The 21,000-nt window shown below is 36.0% G+C and overlaps 1 protein-coding gene across 4 annotated transcripts in view; it reads left to right on the forward strand.

Moving 5' to 3' along the window:
• PIP4K2A (phosphatidylinositol-5-phosphate 4-kinase type 2 alpha) overlaps nt 1-21,000 on the forward strand; it is a 102,870-nt gene that overhangs the window by 45,790 nt on the left and 36,080 nt on the right. For all 4 annotated transcript variants that reach the window (XM_027887608.1, XM_027887609.1, XM_027887610.1 and 1 more), the window contains 2 exons: nt 7,255-7,352; nt 8,466-8,562. In XM_027887608.1, coding sequence (XP_027743409.1) covers nt 7,255-7,352; nt 8,466-8,562 — 195 coding nt within the window. The remainder of the gene's footprint in view (nt 1-7,254; nt 7,353-8,465; nt 8,563-21,000) is intronic.

Here is a 21,000-nt window from a genome sequence, read left to right on the forward strand (position 1 = left end):
GCATCCAAACATTTGTGAAGGGAATGTGACTTTTGGTGCTTTTGTTTCAGGTTTTTTAAACCCTGTCACTCCAAACTGTCTGAACAGGACTGATAACCAATCTATAAAACCCTTTGCTTGGATTTTGGACCCTGATATTCCAAATTTAAAAAAAAAAAACAAAAACAAAAAAAAACACACACCACCAACAAACAAAACTGAATGCTCTTTGAAAACCACTTTTTTTCCCTCTGTTTTGCGACTGTATTTGGTATGTCACAATATCCTGTTCAGAGCTTTCTTGAGTATGTCACAATATCCTGTTTTCCACATGGGTGCATGTACTACAGATCTTTGCTGCCCAAACATATCCTTTTACTGTGGAAAACAGCAGCTAAGAAGTCTCACAAAAGTATCTGGAGTTTGCTGTGAATTTTTTTATTTTGATTTGGGTTTTTTAATGCCAAGGCAGACCATAAGACTCCAGAAAAGTCTTGCTCCTTTTTTGATAAAAAATAAAAGCTGCAATTGATGTGTTCATTTCTCAAAATTTCTAAATCTATGAAGTATATCCAATACTTGTGCAGAGTGTTTCAGATATTCTGTGGTTAGTAGTTTGAGAAAAGTATACTTTTGGGCAGTTTGAAATACATTTGGTTTGGTTGGACCTACTTTTCTAGTATTAGGTTATTAAATTTCATTGAAAGCTAAAAATCTAATGACAGGCATCACCTGAACTGTAAAAACATGAAACTGCTCTGGTAATTACTGGTAGATATTTTGGGACATAAAACTTCCAATGCTTATTACTCTGGCAGCTAAGTGGGCTTTTAGTGGGTTTGATCTTTTTTTTTTTTTCCCCCCTCTTCATGCATCTTAGATTGAAATGATCCTGAAGACTCAGGGAAAGTTAAATGCTTTGCCCTCTTTTTTTCTTAGTCATATAATTGTTTTAATTTCAAGACTTATTTTTTTAATAGGTAACTGGAAATTACTTATATAGAAATCTCTTATGCCTTTTAAACTCCTAGCACATTGTAGAGTTAATAAATAAATAGTCTGGGTAGATATTTTTTACCTGAGGGGTGGGGAGGAAGGGAGGGGAAAGAGATGAATTTTTGTGTGATTGAAATGATGAAAACCTCATTTAAAACAAATTAAGGAGTATTTTGCTGAACTGATTTATTTCTCTGCAGCAGAACTTAGCTTAACCTTTTATTTCCCTTGCAAGAATAGCTTTGAGTGCAATTTAAACTGTCAAATGGCATTTATCAGATGATGGTTTTGCCCTGGCAAATGTCTTCCACAAAATTGATTAGCTGCTGACCTCATCCACCCTTTTCAGACCCTTCAAGGTAGATTTCAAAGAGTTGTAAAATAATCACTTCACTTTCGGTTTATACTTCAGCACAAGGCGTTTACTGTCCTGGTAGCAATACTGCAGTGTGTTCCACATCTGGGAAGGAGAGGATGTAAATGCCTGCCTATAGTTCTGCCTGTCACCACTCGGCCCGTTGTGCTTTAACCTAAACCCCTACTCCTTGCAAAGTAGGAACAGCTTTGGACGTGGCTTTTCACGGGACAATAGAATGAATTAGACTAAGAAACTTTATCTGTGTTTTAGTAATCAAGAAAATGCACTGTTTGGTTAGACCTGCAGGGTGTTCAGTTATCAAGAAGGTGCTGGAAGAATGAAGAGTAATAGTCTCCTAAATGTGACATTTTATACCCTAAACAGTTTTCTTCTGTTATGTTCTTATTCTGCAGCCTTGTTTTGTAAGAGCAATCCATTAGAAGCCCATAGGCTTGCTTTTGTAAGCATGAACCTCACAGTAAATGAATTAACTGTGCCTTTGAGAAAGTTTGTAGCCCGCTCAAAATGGTGACTCTGTGTCTGAACGAAAAGTATTGTTTAATATTTTTTCTCTTCAGATTTCTGTGCAAGTTTCTTTGCCAAAGAAGAAACTGTAATGCAGAAAGTAAAACCATGAACATAAAAATCTCAGAACTGCTGGTGGTGTTAAAAGTTCAATTCTATTTTTAGACCTCAATAATTTCTTTCTTCCAAAATCACTACCCCTCCTACTTCTTCCAAGATCTGTGTTTAAAAATACACAGATACACAAATTTGTTAAAAATTCACTTGACTTTCTCTCAGAGTAACAAAGCCAGTTGTAGCTTGTTTGTCTCAGAAGATCAGACTGCTATGAATTGACTTTCAGTACAGAAAGAGCTGAAGATAAACAGAGCTGAAAAGAAAGTAGCACTTGCACAACTTCACCTACATCCAGCATTGGGAGCAGCAGGGATTTTCCTGTGTGTGAAACTGCCAAGAGCCGTAGCTGTGATTGAGATGTTTTATCAAGCTGTTTGGTGTGAAAACACCTCATCCCTCCATAGTTTCAGCGAATCTGGCTGGCTGATACGTCAAACTAAGAGGAAACAGTATCTATGCTGTATACTGAAACTGCAATATGAAATGCAAGGAACCCCATACAGAATGAAGGCTTTAAATAGGAAGGGAATTTCAAAAGGAACCACTAGTTATTGCTAAGTAGTGTGAGTGTGCTTTGCGATGTGCTTGGGATGACATTTTGAACATTGTGTGTGACTTCTTTGCTTTTTATTTTATGGTTGGTTGGTTGGTGGGTTTGGGTTTTTTAATGAATAATACCACCTGTGATATGTTACACAGGTTTCTTGCTATAGCATTGTAGCAATAGGCATCAGCTCATATCTGTTGGAGAACAGGATCATTGTCCTGAGTCCTAACTAAACATGCTGTAAATTGCCTTTATTGTATGCTGCTTAAATATCTCATTGTCTGCTTTGCATACAAGCAATTTATTGCTGCTTGTGTTCTGACAGAATGAAAACTAATGCTTAATTAAGCATTGCCCTAGTAATGTGGTGTTTAGGGTGAATGTATCTGAATTAAATAAGGGCCATTAATAATGCCTAACAATTTATGATATATTCATTGCTTGATTTCAAATCATATAAATTAGAGAAGCTTATTTGAAATGTCACCAATATGACGATGGCTTTGTGGGAACACCTCTCTGTGTGCTAATTTCGGAATCATTACCAGCTGAGTCTTACTATTTATTCAGTGTCCAGTAGGCTTTTATTATTCCCTTATTTGCAGTTTAATTATAACCTCTGTTTTCTTGACAGTGTGAATTCAATCCTAAACCTGCAGGAGCAAAATATGTTGCAATCAGTTGGGTTTTGCCTGAAAGCTCCCTTTTGCTTCAGCCCCCTCTCACCTACCATGACCAAACCACTGCTCTGGGCAGATTCCTACTGCCACAATTTTTTGTACCATGTGTTTAAAGGGGTGATCCCAGTCTTAAGGCTTTTTAAATTCTTCTGCCTTAAAGCTTTCAAGTTGTTGTTTCCATCTCGAATAACCACCTGGGTTTATACTAATATCATGGAAGATAATTTGAATTAATTACTTAAAGAGAGGTTTCTGGGTCACTTATTAATATCTAGTGTGCATGAGTTTACAAACGTTATTAATACACATGAGGTATTTATAAATAATATGCATGGTTATTGTGCAACTAAGATCTTAGTCATTCATATTTAAAACAGCATTCTCTAAGGCTATTATATGAGATTTAAATTCTTAAAGGTACAGCAGGCATTGTCTGTTTCAAATAGCAAGACAAACTTCAGCAAAATATTTCATTAGTTACAATAATTCAAGGCAGTTAAAGGACATAGGTTGCAGGACTAGAGGAACTTTCCTTCTCAATATGATGCATATGCATTTATTATGGAGATGCTATGCATTTGGGTTCTCATATAATTGTTAAATGAATGTTTGATCCCGAGCGCTCAGCAACAAGTCCGTCCTCTGTCCAGTGAGCTCTTTTTGCTTCATTTATGCTTCTCTGTTATCTCTTGCAGGAAATTGTTTCTTGCTTATGATTTTATTGTATTCAAAAGCACTCCTTGGAGGAAAATGGGTATTTCTTATGTAATTATTATGGCTATTGTAACACAGTTTCTGTTGTAATTGGATGAACTTGCATCCTCACAGACCCATCTCATTTGCTATTGCTGAGGGAGCTAGCTGTATTTAATGGGTAACATGAAGAGATGCACAGAGTATCTGTCAAAGATATCACATGCATCTTAATGCGTTTTCTGTTGTGCTTGACTTTCAAACACAGATGAAAAGAAGCAAAATTTGCGTGTGAGATAAGTTGGGGGGCTCAAAATGTTTTCTTCACGTTTCATATTTAGTGTCTTTCAGATGTGACTGTTACTTCACACAGTGATGGCAGAGAATTGATCCCTCTGACCTTTCCCTTTTCTTTTAGCATTTCAAGAGCTGTTTGTGGGGGAGTTTTGGATATTGTTTCTTCTCCCTCCCTCCCCCCCCCCCCAGTGTGGTTCCAGTTTCCACCAAGATCTAATGACATGGGTATTCCATTCTGTCTTGTGTGCATTTTCCAGTCTGGCCTCATCAAATCTGTCTAAAAATGTACTATTGCACAGAGAACCAGATCTTATACTTTAAAGATTTAAATTAATTAATGACCTGTGCCACTGGGACATGCCGTTACTCAGCTGGTGTGCTGTACCAAAGGTCATTTCTACTGTGTGTTCATCATCTGCTTTTTAATTTTCCTATTCTGCTAGAGAGGAATTCCCTAAAATATTACAGAAATTACTTTTGCATGTCTCAGAGTTGGATGAATCTCAAAAAATCAAAACAAAACCCCACAAAAACAAACAAAACACAAACAAACAAAAACACCAAGCCCAAAAAAAATCAGAAACCAACACCCCTGGGAAAAAAAACCCAAACCAAACAAACCCCAAATGTTTTGTTATTCTGCATTTTTCTGCCTGATTGGGGAATGGGGGGAGTGTACATTCACATCTTGTAGGGAACTTCTCAGGAGAAGTATTTTGGAACTTTTGCTTACAATAGATGAATCTCTAAAGTGTACAAATACATTTGGCTTTGTTATTTTGCTGTGCAGATGATGCTTGTAAGGCCTACAGGTACAAGTAAAACTGTGCCATTATAGCACAAATTTAAGTATTCACAGCATGAAAGCAAATCTATAGATGTACATAAAGAAACTTTACATCAGCAAATTAAGAAAGGAGATGCACATGAAAATTTGATCAATGCAGTTTTGATAATCTAATATGCAAGTTTGCAAGCAAACTTTCTGTTGTTGTAAATAGTTGAAGATGGTTGAATTCAGCATTTTTGACAGTATTCAGCAGAAGGTGTTCTTGGGATCGCTTTTGTCTGGAATGCATATGCATGTAGATTTCTGCTGGTTTTTGTTCCAGTGTGGAATTTGTTTTGTGATCTGGCAATCTAGATTTGCTTATACAGAATTATCTTCTCTTTAAAGTTTCATATCTCTGCATAATATATCTACATGTCCCTACTTTTACGTGGTTCAGGGTGAGATTGATATACGGCAGTAACAGCTGCACTAAAGAGCATGGATGTTGGATGTAGTGATTTTCGATCAGTGTTTTGTTATGTTGTATTTAATGAGGTGTCATCGTGATTTATTAGGTTTGTACAGCTGTGTTTTCAAAAATTTTCTGGAGTTTCTTCTTTCTTTCCATTTGGAAGAGCATTCTGTCTACAGCTCCAAGGAGCAGAGCACATTCAGCTCATCCCACGTATCTTTATTTCCTTTCTGCGCTCTGCTATACATCTGTCAGGCCTCTATCTAGAGCTTTTCAGGGATTTCCTCAGAAGCGTTTTGTAAAGTAAATTCAACAGATTTCATCAGTTTTCATGTAGACTGCAGGGATCTGAATAATAAAAATGAGACATGACAGGGAACACTACTGGGACTCTAAATTACTGAAAAGTAACAAGGGCACCTGACCTGCCTGTGTTAGTTTCTTTCCTCTACTTAAGAGCTAAAAGGCTCCTTGCTGTTTTCTTACTTTGTTTAACTTCAGTTCTGCAAAAGGTCATACTTGCAGGGAGTGCATTTTTTTCCTTCTGTGTTTATAACCTATGGCTGCTTCGGAGAAGTTTTCTCCAAAAGCCTCTCTGAAAGAGAATAGCATTTACAGGCAACTAACAGCTTCCTAGTTGGAAAGCAGTGGTGGATAAGCAGTGCTAAGAGCCGAGTGTCCCAGTGTGCATTAGTATTCATATAGAGTGGGATTTCCCTCTAACCCCTGTAGAAAACTGCTGAAGCAGAATGTGCTCTGCATGAGCAAAAACATTTGACTGGGTAAATCAGGATGCATGACCAGGGTGTAGAGTACTGCAAGAACATAGGTAAAATGGGTGCTATGAGTGTTAGGTGACTGTTGTTGTAATGGGTATCTCATTCCTGGTTTGAAAGCACCACTGCAAGCTAACAATTCTCTGTCTTTTATTTATCATGATTTAGTTAAATTTTACTAAAATAAGGGTAGATTAACACATGCAGTAATAAAAACATGCCTACAAACTAGGTCATGATAAGTTGTCTATAATAGAGATGTGGTTAGAGGTGGATTTCAAATATACGTGAAAAATCCCAATCTGGAGAATACTGGCAATACTAATTTCAAGGCTAAAAAGAGTAGATGCTCCACATAAATATAAGAAAATAAGGAAAACCTTAGGACTTGCATGGCCATCTATTTCTAAGCAAAAATTGAGCTATTTAAATACTTTGTCCAACTTGAACAATCAAAAAATGTCTGAATACTGTGACTTAGAAAACCTCATCTGAGTTCTGCACTGCTGTAAGAAATAAACCTGTGCTTATTGATCCCAAAGTGTATGCAATCACATGTATGCAAAATTTCATTTTATTTTCTGTAAACAGTTCAAGATACAGACATGTAAGATACAGACAAGACTACTTTGTATGCTACAAGGGTAAATAGAAATTGTAAATACAGAATTTGAATTATTATTGGAAAGCATCACTCAACTGAAGAAACAAGAACAATGTGTTGGGATAGGAGACCATTTTGCTGACACCCTTGTTGACCTTCCATAAAAAGTACACTCCAGGCTTGCTTTGAAGCTTTTTTTTTTTTTTTTCCTGAAACAAGTATAAATATGGAATGCACTTTCTTCTCTTTCAAAGTATCAGTCTTGAGATTGCATTTAATCTGGAAAGAATAAAACCGCTTTCGCATTCTTCTGTTACTTACATTCACTCCCAGGACAGACAGACGAGAACTAGTTGACTGAATGACATTTTCATAATTAAGACATATGCAGCATCTTTGCAAAGACATCAGCAAATAAATGTATTCTATTTTCTCTAGATCAATGAACTGAGCCATGTTCAAATCCCTGTTATGTTGATGCCAGATGATTTCAAAGCATACTCAAAGATAAAGGTGGACAATCACCTTTTCAACAAGTAAGTACAAGTAACAATTTTGTGTGGAAGTGGATAGTGGCAGTGGTATTTTTATGAAGTACTATGAACTCTGTTATTTTTCAGTGCATGGGACTGAAGTTTTGATGATTAAGTTAATCCTGCGATAAACATAACCATCTGTGCTGTTCGAAAAAGCAACAGCTAAGGATGCTGGGTGGAATTTTTCTTCCATATGGTTTATTATTGCCTTATGAGTATCTTAGATATTGAAGGTGATCCTTTCTTGGTGTGATTATTTATGGCTAATATAAGCTTTTATTTGGATATTTTAAAAAACATAAATTCATGCACAGGCACTTTTTATTAAATGTAATATTTGAATAAGAATGAGAATCTAAAGCATATATCAAATGTTAATAGTATTCAGCTTTTCATATTCCATAATAGAAAGCCATACCAATCATACAGAAACTTCAAAAATATTAAGGTCATTTCATGTAATATCTATGTCTTTTAAAAATAAATCCGCCATAAGTGGTGTGTACAGACATACAAAACTATTAATGCTTGTTTGTGTATAACCTGAATTGTATTCAAGAATATATTTGGAAAATGGAAGAATTCTGCTACTTTGGGTCAACTGCTCTGTGACAAAGGTCAAAATAACTTTTGTATAAGTCTAAACTTAACACTAGTATATTAATATTAGTTATGTATTGAATGAGTCAAATTTGCTTGAAGATTTGACACTGTCAATACTTTTTGGTGTCACAGATGGTGTAGTAATTCTTGTATAATCCAATCTAAGATTTCACCCTAGAAGTAAGTTTAGGGCAATAGGAAAGCATTCTTTTCTGCTTTTGAGTCAATGTTTCAAAGTTGTCAAAATATGGTTTGTGTTTATTTCATCCTTATGTTGTAGCTCCCTAGTGAATAGCTAAGTTAATAAACATGTATACATTTATTAAACATTGTGAAGATGAAAAAATAACACAAGGAGACCCAATCTCATAGAAAAAAAGAAAACATTAGAAGAGAGATTGTAAATCTCCTTATCCTCTGCTTTCTATGAACAGAATTCAGACAGAATTCTTTAGAGATACTTGTTACATATGCACATGAATTAAGTTGGTTTGTTTTATATTCTTTCAGAGAAAACATGCCAAGTCATTTCAAATTTAAAGAATATTGTCCAATGGTTTTCCGTAATCTAAGAGAGAGGTTTGGAATTGATGATCAAGACTTTCAGGTAAGTTCACTTTGAAAACACCTAAACTGGTGACACAGAGACTTTTAAGGTTAGTGATGATGCAGTTGTGAACAAGCAGGCCAGTGTGCTGAAATAAGGTTTTGTTATTTTTGTGTAAGTTGGAGGAAAACTAAGAGAAAAAGACCGTCTTTTTACATATTCCCTCACCTGCAATCAGAAAATTTCTGTTTTACCTCTTAGCCTAGCTTTCTTCTGATTCCTACCATTCTGCCCTCTTTAGAATTCCAGGTTTCTCATTAGAGTGCCTTGCAGTCATAAACCATGTTATTGAATCTGCAGGGTAATAATTCTTTCAACAGAAAATAAAAATAATGTCTGAACACTACTGACAAGATATGCTATATTCAGCTGAGTCACTTAGATAACAGTTGCTTCAGTGGTCTGTGTGTGTGAGATGTGGTTTCTGAAATGACCACAGCTTCACAGCCTTTTTTTTTCCTCCCTCATGCTCTGTTTGGTTAGAAAAGAGTGACCTGTGGCCTACCAGCTTCATCCTGCTTCATCACGTTGTTAAGAGGATCTGGAAACAAATCGCTTGCGTAAAGCAGATACAACAAACCAAGAAATTGCTCTGGATTTGACAGAATTGCTCCATGCAGTCAGAGCTTCTTTCTGTCTTGGCAAAAGAAACTCCTTGAATTTTGTTTCAGTCTGATTCCCAGTTCTCATTGAGTTCCCTTATGCATTAGTGGTTCCTAATTCCCAGTGTTGGGTCACAGGGATAATTCCTTCTGCGGTCACACTGCAAGATGTCCTAAAGAATGCTTGCTGTGTAACCCAGCACCACTTCCTCTCATGCTCTTTCTTAAACTGTTTTGATGTGAGCTGCAGTTGTATTTATAACCTGTCACTAAGGTATATTGAGAGAATATTTAATAAATGGTTTCAAGTAGCTAAACAAACGGTACAAAATGCATTTGTACAATAACACTCCCATTCTTGCTAATAGAGCAAACTGAATACTGCAGCTGAAATCTGCATCTGAGTCCTTCAATGAGGCTCTTTACCAGTTTTCTCCTTTTCACTATCAAACAATGTGTTAGAAACACATAGGTAGGTTAAAACGTGCTCAAAGGAATGTAGATGGAGATTAGTTTATGGGTCTCGGGATACAGACACTGTAACCTTGATAAGACATTTTGCCAGTCAGTGGAGAAGAGGGTTGGGTTGGTTTATTTTGGTACAGCTGTTGTGGTCATATTGCCTGATTTTTCATTATCCTGTTTACTTTAAGAGGAAATACACTGAGACTCAGGCCAACAGTCAAAACAGTTGTATCCAGTTGCATTCCTGGTTCAATTTTGCTGATGGACCGAGGAGGATCCTATTGTTTGGGAAGTTGTTTGATCCCTTTATATGAAGATTTACATTTTCTTGACAAAGGAAAAGGATGAGTGTCAAAGGAGGACATGTAATTGCTCCTAAACTAAAAACTGTTGTGTGAGCTCATGCTTGCTCTTTTTTAGAAGGTGGGCTTTTGGCATTACTAGACAATTAAAGTTAAATTTCATTAGATATATAATAGAAGACTTAGGATGCTGTCATTAGTTAAAGCTGGCAAACTTGTCATAATCAAAAATGTTGCATTCCACGGCACAGTGAAATGGTTCCATCTGCACTGCTCTTCTGCAACAAAAATTCCTGTTCTAACTATGTTATACTGCTGTTTGGATTTACTAATGATAACAGTGATAAAACAGTGTTAAGGAACTGTCACTGGACAAACTGTACATGTTTTCAAATTAAAGCCAAAAATACGTCTTTGTAGCTATGTGTTCTGGGTTTTTTGGCAATGCAGCCAAAGAACGATCCAAATTATGAAAATATAATGACATCCTGGTTCTTGATACAACAAAACTATTTCTTAGTTAGAAAAAAACCTCAATGCTATTTAGTATTTAAAGTATATTTAGTGAAAAACAAAAGATAGTTAATATTAATTTTAACCCAAGGGAAGACAGTGTCTACCTATTGTTTTTTTGACTCAGCCCAAGCAATTTATCACTCCGAATTCTTATTCAACTGGACTAGTCTGATTAAAAAGAAAAAAATCTTATGAGCTCAAAGTATTAGTGTATTTTGAACACACTTTTAAAATTAAATTATTCTTATAAAAATACAGATAAAGAAAATTCATTTCACCCCATGTGTAAGATAAGGATTATCCCTATTAAAAGTAGAAGTTGCTTTTATTTTAGTGTTACAGTCTCTGTGATTTAAGAAGGAAATCTCATTTGACAGAGATTCACGGAATATAGTTTTTTTCAGATAATCTTTTTCTTCAAGGAAGTTTTTCCAATTAATATTGGTTAAAACGATTGTCTTATACATAGAACAAAACATTAACTTGAAAAATTGTTCACAGTGTTGAATTAAGGGAAAGCTTATAGAAGAAAGATCAAGTAACTTTCTCTGGACAGTTTTCTTACATAATGATTTTCAGGAAGGGAGTCCTAATTAATTGTGATCAATGTCATTCCCATTATTGAGCAAGATAGTATTGGTTTAGATAAATAAACTCAATTACTTTGTTCATTAGTCAGACACATCAGTTTAAATCACAAAGAACATTCATTTTAAGTGTTTTTGTTTTCAGAATGTTCTATAGATATCCTTGATGAGTTGTTCCAGAGGGCAAATAGTCCTTCCTTATGAGTAAGCATGAAAAAAAAAAAACCCATAGCCTGTCTCATGGAAAAAATTGGTAGTGTATGCTCTAATCAGTGGGCTATACTAATTTTAATTCTCTACGTTGTATTTATCAATTTGTACGGTAATTTTTTTGGACTGCTTAACACGTACACTTAGTTCATATATAGAATGGTTAATGTATGGAACTTCCTCCTAGTAGTCTGACTTCAGAGTCAGAGGAATTCCCTAAACTGGGAAGCCATTTCTAGTAATGGCAATTACAATTCCTGGCATGGAGTCCCTTCCTTCACATGATGAAAGCCAACTCATTTTTCTGAGACTTTTCTGGTAATCTGTCCTGCATCTATCTGTCTTTCATAGCTAGCTGGGCATCTTCAAGAGACATTTAGTACTAAACTAGAATTAAAGTTTCATGGAGATATAAGTGTGTTGCTAATACTGAGTGCTAATACTGGTTTTTTTGTGATTCATTCCTTATTATGGACAGCAGTGTGGAAAATATAGTATGATATTAGTGAAGCCTTGAGTTTTATTCAAAGGTTGCCCATAGAAACTTGTTATGACAATTAAGTCTTCACTGTAGGTTAAGAAATTTTGTTCTTATGTTAAAAAAAAAAAAATCCAAAGTATTTATTGCATCAAATTAAAAACTGGTCTGGCTGTTTTTCCTTAGAAGTGGGAACACAAGTGGTGATCAGTCAGTATGAATCAAAATTTCATTTGAATGATGGAAAAACTTTAAAACCATTTTAACCACTTATAAAGACTATAAATTATCAAAGGAAAAGAGACTATTGTTTTATTTTGTGCTGTTGGATGTTACAAGTACATATGGATCTCAGATTGAAGATGATTTTTTAAAGTGTCAGAATAATTCTATAAGCCAGAGCATTAAGTAATGACAGATTTTGCCTTGATAGGGTAAATTAGGTATTTTTGTTAGTGTTTTCTTATTTAATTGAGAAAGAATCCTTCTAAAATTGACAGAAAAATACCTTAGAACATTAACCATTTCTAGTAAAAAAGAAAAAATGGATTAGAAAGCAGATGTTGTAAAATAAGTCCTTGACTAGAGTACTAAATTTTTAATTTCTGTGTACCCCCTCAGTTTGAGACATTGGTTCTGTAAAGGTTATTTTACAAAAGGTCTGAATGTTTTTCCAAAGTAAATGGGGTTAGCTGTGGCATTTCTTTTCAACTCGGTTGACATACTTTATCTTAGAATAAGCCAAGAGTGCAGTTCTGGCAGAAGAATTACAGAATTAGCATCTGTAAACTGCAAAATTATGGGAGATTACCAGGCAAGCAGCTAGCCTGATGCCCTCCAACAATCTATAGGAAAGTAGGATCTACTACTGTTACAAATGCTTCTGCTGCTGTTGCTCTGGAAAGGGAAACTTGTTTTACTATGTTCCAACACATCTGTTCTTGCTTAAAGTTATTGCTGAATCCTACATCTGGATTCTGCTAGGCAAAAGAGGGAGACTGGGTTCTTGCCCAATAAAGTACAATTGCTCATACCAGAGGGCACCAACGTCCCAGTGTACCTAATGAGCCTTCTTCTGGGGATGGAGCAGAGCACAACCCATTTCCCTTGAAGTTTTAGTACTTGGTGTAATAGGAGACAGGCTCAGATCTGACTTTTCCTGTCTGCAGGAGCAATTTGTAGAGATTCTCAATATAGGATGAAGAATTCATAAAGAACTCTTAGCAGATGGTTTGTAAGTTCATTTTAATTTAGATATGTTTAATATTTCTCTAAGCACTTTTCCATGTAAAAGATAGAAATCTATGAGAATAATTGAGAATTGAGAATTTGATTTTTATTTGGTTTGAGTCTCAGTTGATAATTGAGAATTCCCCCTTTTAAGCAATTTTCCCTAATAACAAACCATATTGACTTGGTATTTTTCACTTCTTCTGATAAAGGTGTCAACGAGACTTTTCAATATCTCTCAGAGCTTTCTATGCAAAAGGATAGTAGTAGTCCAGACTCTTAATATGGCATCAGAAAAAACAATGCAAATGCTAGGTTAATTTTTCAAATGTCAGCCTTTAATATAATTTTAAGTGTCTAAACCTCAGATCATCAAAATTCTTGTCAATCTTTAAGTATTTTTGCTCATTTTGCAAGACTTATCCAGTCCTAAGACATCATCTTAAGCACTTAAAAACTGTTTTGCAATCTAAGATCATATGTTTCTTCAGACAAACAAATATTAATCAGAGCTCTCTGCTTCTGCACAGAAATTCATGCTTCCATTTATTGCCCCTTGTTTTGCAAAAGAATAAGCCACCTCTGGTATCAAGCTACAGACAGCAAGGTCAGCAACAAATACATCAGTAACAACTATGTTAGGAGTTGGATCTAATTCCTAAGACATGATCTTTTCAATTAATTTAATAAAATGCATTAAAAGTCCTGGAAGCAAGAAGTGTCGTGAAGAGAAAATTCCTGTGCTGGTCAATTTAGCATAGTAAGTCTGTCAGTGCATGAAAAATTCTTGAGCTCATCTGTTAGATGAGATTCAGCAGAGTATACAGTATGTGGGTCCCAAATGGGCAATGACACCAAGACGTTGTGAACTGCTGACTTCTTCTTTGACCTGGGAATAGGCAGTAGCAGGAAGGTTTTGAACCAACTACATAATGTCAAAAACTGTGGTGTTTGTGGTCTTTCCAACATGTAAAAAATGAAGTCTGCAATCTGTATCTTATGTTGTAGGATTTGGTGCTTAAAGGATGAGCCAACATAGTTTAGTGATGGTAGGACTTAACCTTAGTGTGTATGACAACAGAAATCTTAACTTCTGGTCTCTCTTAGTTTTCCCTAGAGAAAAAGATTGAATTCCCCCTTGCTTTTGACTGTTCCTTGCCTAAACTAAGTATCATTCACAACTGGGCATTCAAACTAGAAAAGAGTTATTTAACATGTGCTGGCAACATCAAAAGAACGAGCTGGTAGGCGCTGCCTGAGTTCTTGCGGAGATAACTATTGAAAAAGAGGCATCAAGCCAAGCTTTGCAGGGCTGAAGGGAAAAGGCTCCCAGAAAAAGAGCCCTAACTCCTTCCAAAGCAAGTGTATGCCTTAAGCTGACAGCTCCAAATCTGGATCTGCAGTCTCAAAAGAATAATTTGATTTAGGAAAGAATCTCATGTTTTATTCATTAAACTCTCATTCAGCAAAGTCAGGGAACCCATAACCTTTCTCCTGGAAGGATAGCTCAGAGCAAAAAAGAAAAAGTTGGTGTTTCTCCTTCCTCTGTCAAAGTCTTTCTTCTCAGTAATCATTCCCTGAATGCAATATGCTTATAAATGTTTATAGGTGTTCAGAGTGTGTGTGTATCCACATCTTAACACGGTCATAGTAAGGACTCAGTATTTCAGTTGGGTGCAGCACAGGATCAGTGGTGTCCTGTTTTCATCTTTTGGAAGTCCCTTGACATTCACCGTAGGTCCTTTGGGAGCTGTGCTCATGAGCTGACAAGAAATCATCGTGCAGTATTGTCCATACATCTGCCAAAGGCAAAAGGGGGATCATATCCCTGAATGTGCTTGTAATGTGTCTTACTGGTCAGGCATGCTTTGCTCCCTGCAAAACTCCTTAAACACTTTTCAGTGTCAGTGTTTCTGATCATGCTTTCTCATCAGTGTTTCCAGATAAGAACCTGCTTAATAGCAAAAATGCACACTGCCAGCATAAAAAATAAATCCAAAAGTCTTCCCTACCCATGCCTGTATGACAAACCCAGAGACCCCTGGATTTGGTGCTTCTGTTGTTACATTAAAACACTAGTGCTTTACCTTTCTTCCCTCTGGAAGTCACTGACAAAACACTGTCCTGAACACCATCCCAGAACTGTGTTGCTTGTTTCAAATTACAGCGAAGAACCTTAGAGCATCTATGATGCTGTCTCTCTGATATGCTTCTTAATCAGTAATCCAGGTCTACTTCATCTACATCTGTGATTCCTGAGGTCTTGTAAAAAGAAAAAAAGGATGAGGGGAGCTGCAAGCTTGTCTTGTTTGGAAGCTCTGCATGAGCCAGAGAGCACCACTGTAACTGCTGCCACAGGAGAACAGCCAGACCGTGTGTCCAGCATTCTCTTACAGCAGTGAACAACTGCCGGGCTTTCCCACTGACCTATGATTTCAGTCATCACAGAGCATCATCTGTGCACTTGTTTTTGCCTGTTTGTTCATGCAGAGCTTGCCCAGAGGCACTCTTAAATAGCCTGGGATGTGATCTGATTTGTCTTTAGGGTGCGTTGGGCTTGTGAAGCTTGTTTTAGTGTTCCACGACTTTCAGATGAGATCACAGTACCAGAAACTGTTGTTTGTCTTTGTCCAGACATCGTGAAATGGGAAAGGTTTAAATCAATGAGAAGCTGTTAAGCCAGTCAGTTTGAAAGATTACTGTTCTTCCAAAGCTCTCCATGCTTTACCACCAGAATTTTCCTATTGCCCTTTTTCTCTTTTTTAGGAAAAGCTCTGACTCAATGGCAATTTTTATTAGGCTCCCTTTTTAGATTAGTTACACAAAGTATTTGTATTACATCCAACACATAGTTCGTGTGTTTAGAGTTTTTAAAATACAATCTTGTCTACTAAAGTAGCAGTTAGAAAACAATGACATTTACATTAGACGTGCAAGAGATTAGAATGAGCTAATTAAATTGACCTTTAAATCTCTCCACCCTCTTGGAGACTGGGGCTAATCCTTGGCCTCCCACTGTGGAGATAAAAATTCGTGCTGTGAACATTTTAAGCAAAGTGGGCAGAGGAGGAAGAGCTTCACCAGCAGTTTGTCTTTGAAGGGGGGGGCAATACTTCGCCAGTTATAAATATATCTTGCAATTATGGTATGAGTGGGGGGACAAGTTCTTCCTGTTCTTTAGTGGCTTTGCTCTGTGTGTTTTCCTCACAAAAATGGTTTCAGTTGGAAAAAATAGCTCCAAACAGCTTAACTTACTCTTAGAAACTCAAAGGCTCTCTGGAAATTAATTTAGTTTTTTGATACCTAGTATTGATAAAACTAGCATTATGAGTAATATCATTACTGTTATTTAATTACAATAGGCTGCTATTTTTTATTGACCAATGTGCAAGATAAAAATAGACTTCCAAAGGATCAAGTATTAGGTGGTGTTTTAGCTGGCTTGTAAGGACTCTTAAGGATACTTCTTACAAAGTATTTGCCTTGATATTTTGTGTCTTGGATTTTTGATATGCTAATTATTGCAGAGCTTTGTAATTAAAAAACATTAAAATTATATAAATAATAGATGATTAAATGACGACAATCAAAATTTAATTGTCAATGAGCAATTGACATTTCATGTAGTGATAGCTTGCAGAAAATATAAAATCCATCCAAATGTCGAAGTGGGATAAAGACAAGGATTTTGTACAAAACCCACTTTGATCACGTGGCATTCCAAGCCAGTCCAAATGAGATACCTTTTAATACAGCCAGCTGAATATTTACATGGATGAAAAGGAGCACAGAACAACAGAGTTAAAAGCTGTGTTCAGAGAGGTAGTAACTCTGAGAAGGAACAAGAGGTAAAAAGGGACAAGAATTTAGCACTAGTGTGACCTTCAGACTAAAGGAGTAACTGCACCCTTGAGTGGATAAATTGAAAGGTATAAAAATAAGATCAGAAAGTGCTTTAACTTCTTTTTGACATCTGTTTATTTACACTTGAAGTTAAGACTATATATAGTTTTGATGTTAGTCTTCTTTAAAAAAGGATGTTGAAATTTGGATATAGAAAAAACATTGTCAAAGGAATTTAAGGAAAGAAAATGTCATGTGGTTGGGAGTGACAGAGTTTGACCTGCTGCACTTGCAAAAATTAGAGTTGAGTAGTAAGCATTATGTGAGTGTCTTTGCAGAAAAAGAATACTAGGTACTTCAGGAATGACTGGAAAAGGAAATAATTCAAATTCAAAATTAGACTCACCTTTTCAGCAACACAAATTATTAAATACTAGAAAAGCTATAGTGGTGAATTTTGGTCTTTTGAAGTTGGAAAAACTAAAGACTGCCTTTCTATAATTTGTACCTTAACCAAAAGCAAATACAGGAGTTCAATTTAGGAACTGCTGTGTGAAATGAAATTAGTTCTGATGGGTAGCGCTAGTGTTGGATTCTAGTTTATGAAATTCTGTTGAAGGCTCCAGAAGTTCCTGTGAACTTCAAAGTTCAAAATTGTGGATCAGGTCCTAAAAGCACCTGTGGAAAAAAAACTTTTTCCTTATGTAATAGGTATTTACTGTAGGAAATAAAACTGCAGATTGCTGAGAGTTTGGCAAAGAGCTGCTGAATGTAGAGACTGGGTCTATACTGAAATTAAAAAACCTTTCAGGTAATTTGCTAATGCATATGCTGTTCCTGGGTGAAATGATGACATGTGATTTAGGTGTACTGATTAACTTTTTTAATCAACCACTCTTTAGCAAGTTAAATACAAGTAAGTGGTGTAGCTTTTAGTTATTTATATTTAAAGCTATACTTTTATTATTTTATCAGAAATTAATTCCATGGTATGGGACAAATTCTTTGTGGTTTTTATCCTCCCAGCACTGAAGACCAGATGAATATTTGTAGTTGCCTGCTAGTTAGTGATAGGTGATACTTTTTATATTCATTTATGTAAAAGCAGTGAGGCTTGTCAGAGGGAAACTATGTGGAAAAGAGAGGGATGTACTTAAAAGAGATACTGATCTAGTAGAGGTATCCCTGAGCATGGCATGTTAAATGTGTCTTCAGTTGTATAAGTAATTACACAAGTAATTTAGCGTAGTCTTTAAGTGACCTCATGAAAGTATTCACACTTTAAAAGTACAGAACCTTTTCTTTCTCCTGAGACCAAAAAACCAGCAGGCACAAGATTAAAACTTCACAAATGAGAAGTGAATGGGGAATTGGCAGAACACACGCACTTGGAGCAAGAGACTTGCAGTGAGTTGCTAAGTGAAGTTGTTAAGTGGAACAGGGTATGCGTGGCTGATAGATGTTTTAATTGTGCCAGAGGAACCAGGGCACACCATGGCTGAGTCAAAGGCTGAGAAAATCTGAAGAGGACAGGGCACTCTGACCCTCATTTCTTTGAATTTTGAGTTCTCTAACACTATCACATAGGCAGATGATTTTTATTACCTTCATAAGACTAATGCCTCCAATGTTGTACAGCTACCTACATACTCTTCTGGACAATATGAAGTGTTATGTTGTAGCAGTAAGTGATGGTAAAGGGCTTGTTAGATCATGAAACCTGTATCTCTTGGAGGGTAAGAGTCAGGCATTTATTTGTCTCTATCTGAAGGTTATCCTCCCGATTCTGGCTTTGTGGCTCATAGATCTGTGCTAAGTGAGGAGTGGCTCATTTCCCATCTGTTCAGTTTCCACTTAGTCTTCCCCTAATTAAGAAGCAGAGCCAGAGGGAATTCAATCTGGTATTTGCCATGATCTATCTCTCTCTGTTTCTCCTTTCCCCCTCCCTCAACCCCATTTGTATTTTCCTTTTGGAAAAGGGAGCTGCTTGAGTTTCCTTCCTTCTCCACTATAGACGCCTCACCTAAGAAGAAGGTATTGTTACTGGGGATGGCAATGGGTTTCCCCTAGCTGAGTGCTGGACACAAGGAAGCAGAGGAAAAGCCCTACACTGCTCTGTTTAGGCAGGTTCAATCAGCTTTGCTTCCAAGGAATTTGTGTGTGGGTGTTTACAGTACAACTGATCTTACTTTTTATACAAATCATTACTGAAATTTATCTGTGTGTTCTGGCAAAAGTTCTCTGGACCACAGGAGTGTTTTGCCATGTATTGTCTCACAAAACTGCATTCAGCAGTAAGAGAAAAGTTACACAGTGTGTCCAACAGCACTCTGAACAACAGGGCAGTACAGTTCAAGTAAATGCAGTTTTTTAGTCTGTCTGGTAGTAACACCAGAATACTACCCATCGAACTACATAACTTCCTTACTATTGTCTACATTAAGATAAAGTTGATTGACTTAAAAACTTGAGCTAGATAACCCCAGAATAAGTTAAACTTTTTTACTTATCTAGATAAATCTAAAGACTAACTTAAAAATGAAATTGAATCTTACATGTGGTGTTACTGATATTTTTGTTAGGTATTCCTTAATAGTTATAGGTTTACTAGTGGCTGTGCTTCATAGTGGCTTAAGTGGCTTCTTGACTATTTTGTGTCTTAACTTATAAACATTTTCTGATGAAGAATCTCTTCAATTCTAATATATGTACTATTAACTTATTAACTTGGCTCTACAAGATGTAAAATGCTTTGATATTCTCTCTGAACAGTCTAACAGGTAAGTTAGCTTCACCTACATCAAAATGGAAGGATATTAGTGTTTAAATAGCCATATTTGTCTCTTTGAAGTCTCTAAAATCTTCTAGTTTGATCGTTTCAGTTATTTCTTGATCTTACGTGTTAATGATGATTTTCCAGTGCAGGCCAATTCTTGTTGTTCCTCTACTTCAAGAGTCGTTGTTGTCACCAGGCAACAGCAGCAGATGTATTATATTGAAGACTAATTTCAGTCTGTAAACAAATGTAACTAGTATAGTTTAGAGGTAGGGGTTTTTGCATGGTACCTGAAAGCTTTACGTTAGAATGAATTTTAACTTTTCTCAAGTCACAGAAGTGACAGTTAACCATTAAAAATAGAAGTGTCCACATACAAAACTCAACCATGCATGTATCAGCACAAGAAACTGGCAATTACCAGTAATCTGCACAATATGATGCAATTAGGTTTTTCTTTTCTGCTTTTTAAACCATTTAACAAACATAGGCAAGTCTCAAAAGAAAACACAGAAAATAGTAATATTAAAGTGTCTTCCATGTTCCACATGCTTTCAAACTTCAAAGTAACTACATTCTGTATCTTAGAAGCACGTTATATTGACAGAGTTATCACAAGAGTGGGGATTTAGTAAAAATAATGTCAGAGGTTGTTTAGTAAGAGGCTTTTTCTTATTTAAACATGTTTAATGTTTAAACAGCTGATCTTAATTTAGTACTGGAGTCAGAATATTGTAGAGAGGGCGCTCAGGTTATCTGTGGCTGTATGGAAAGATGCTGCTTAGCATAAAGTTGGTTGGTTTATTCTAACAAATTAATATGCATGTGGTAAAATGATAGCTGTGTGCTTTCTTAATTAATCTTGATATAGATAGCTAATAATAAAATAGCCATCTACTAAAAAATAAATGCATCACCATTTATAACCCATTAAAGCATTAAGAAAATGTAAAGTGCAGCTAAATAATTATCTACAGATGTATTATATTCTCTTGTTAGCAACATTTTTGGTATGATAGCTGTATTTGCAAATTAACTTGTCATTATAGTTAGCAATCAGGCAGAATTAATTTCCATTAGGAAAAGAGCTACTGCTGGAAAAGACAAGAATCTATAAAAAATCAGTGACTTTTCAGGTTTTTTTCCAGATGACTTAAAATATTACTTTATTAATTGCTATTTGAATCTAACTAGTTTCTGTAATTTTTTTCTGTCTAGCCTGAATTGTAATGAAAGAACCATGATAAACATACTAGTAGTTCATTCATTCTCGTAGTGTAACAGCTGTCTACATGTTTTTTTAATACCCATGGGGATAGTGACTGAACTGCTTCCCTGGGCAGCCTGTTCTAATGCTCCACAACACTTTTGGTGAAGAAATATTTCCTAATACTTAACCTAAACCTTCCCTGGTGCAACTTGAGGTCAT

The sequence above is a fragment of the Empidonax traillii genome, unplaced genomic scaffold (assembly GCF_003031625.1).
Source record: "Empidonax traillii isolate 1590-97213 ecotype Southwest subspecies unplaced genomic scaffold, ASM303162v1 scaffold217:size1918799, whole genome shotgun sequence".
NCBI classification, from domain to species: domain Eukaryota; kingdom Metazoa; phylum Chordata; class Aves; order Passeriformes; family Tyrannidae; genus Empidonax; species Empidonax traillii.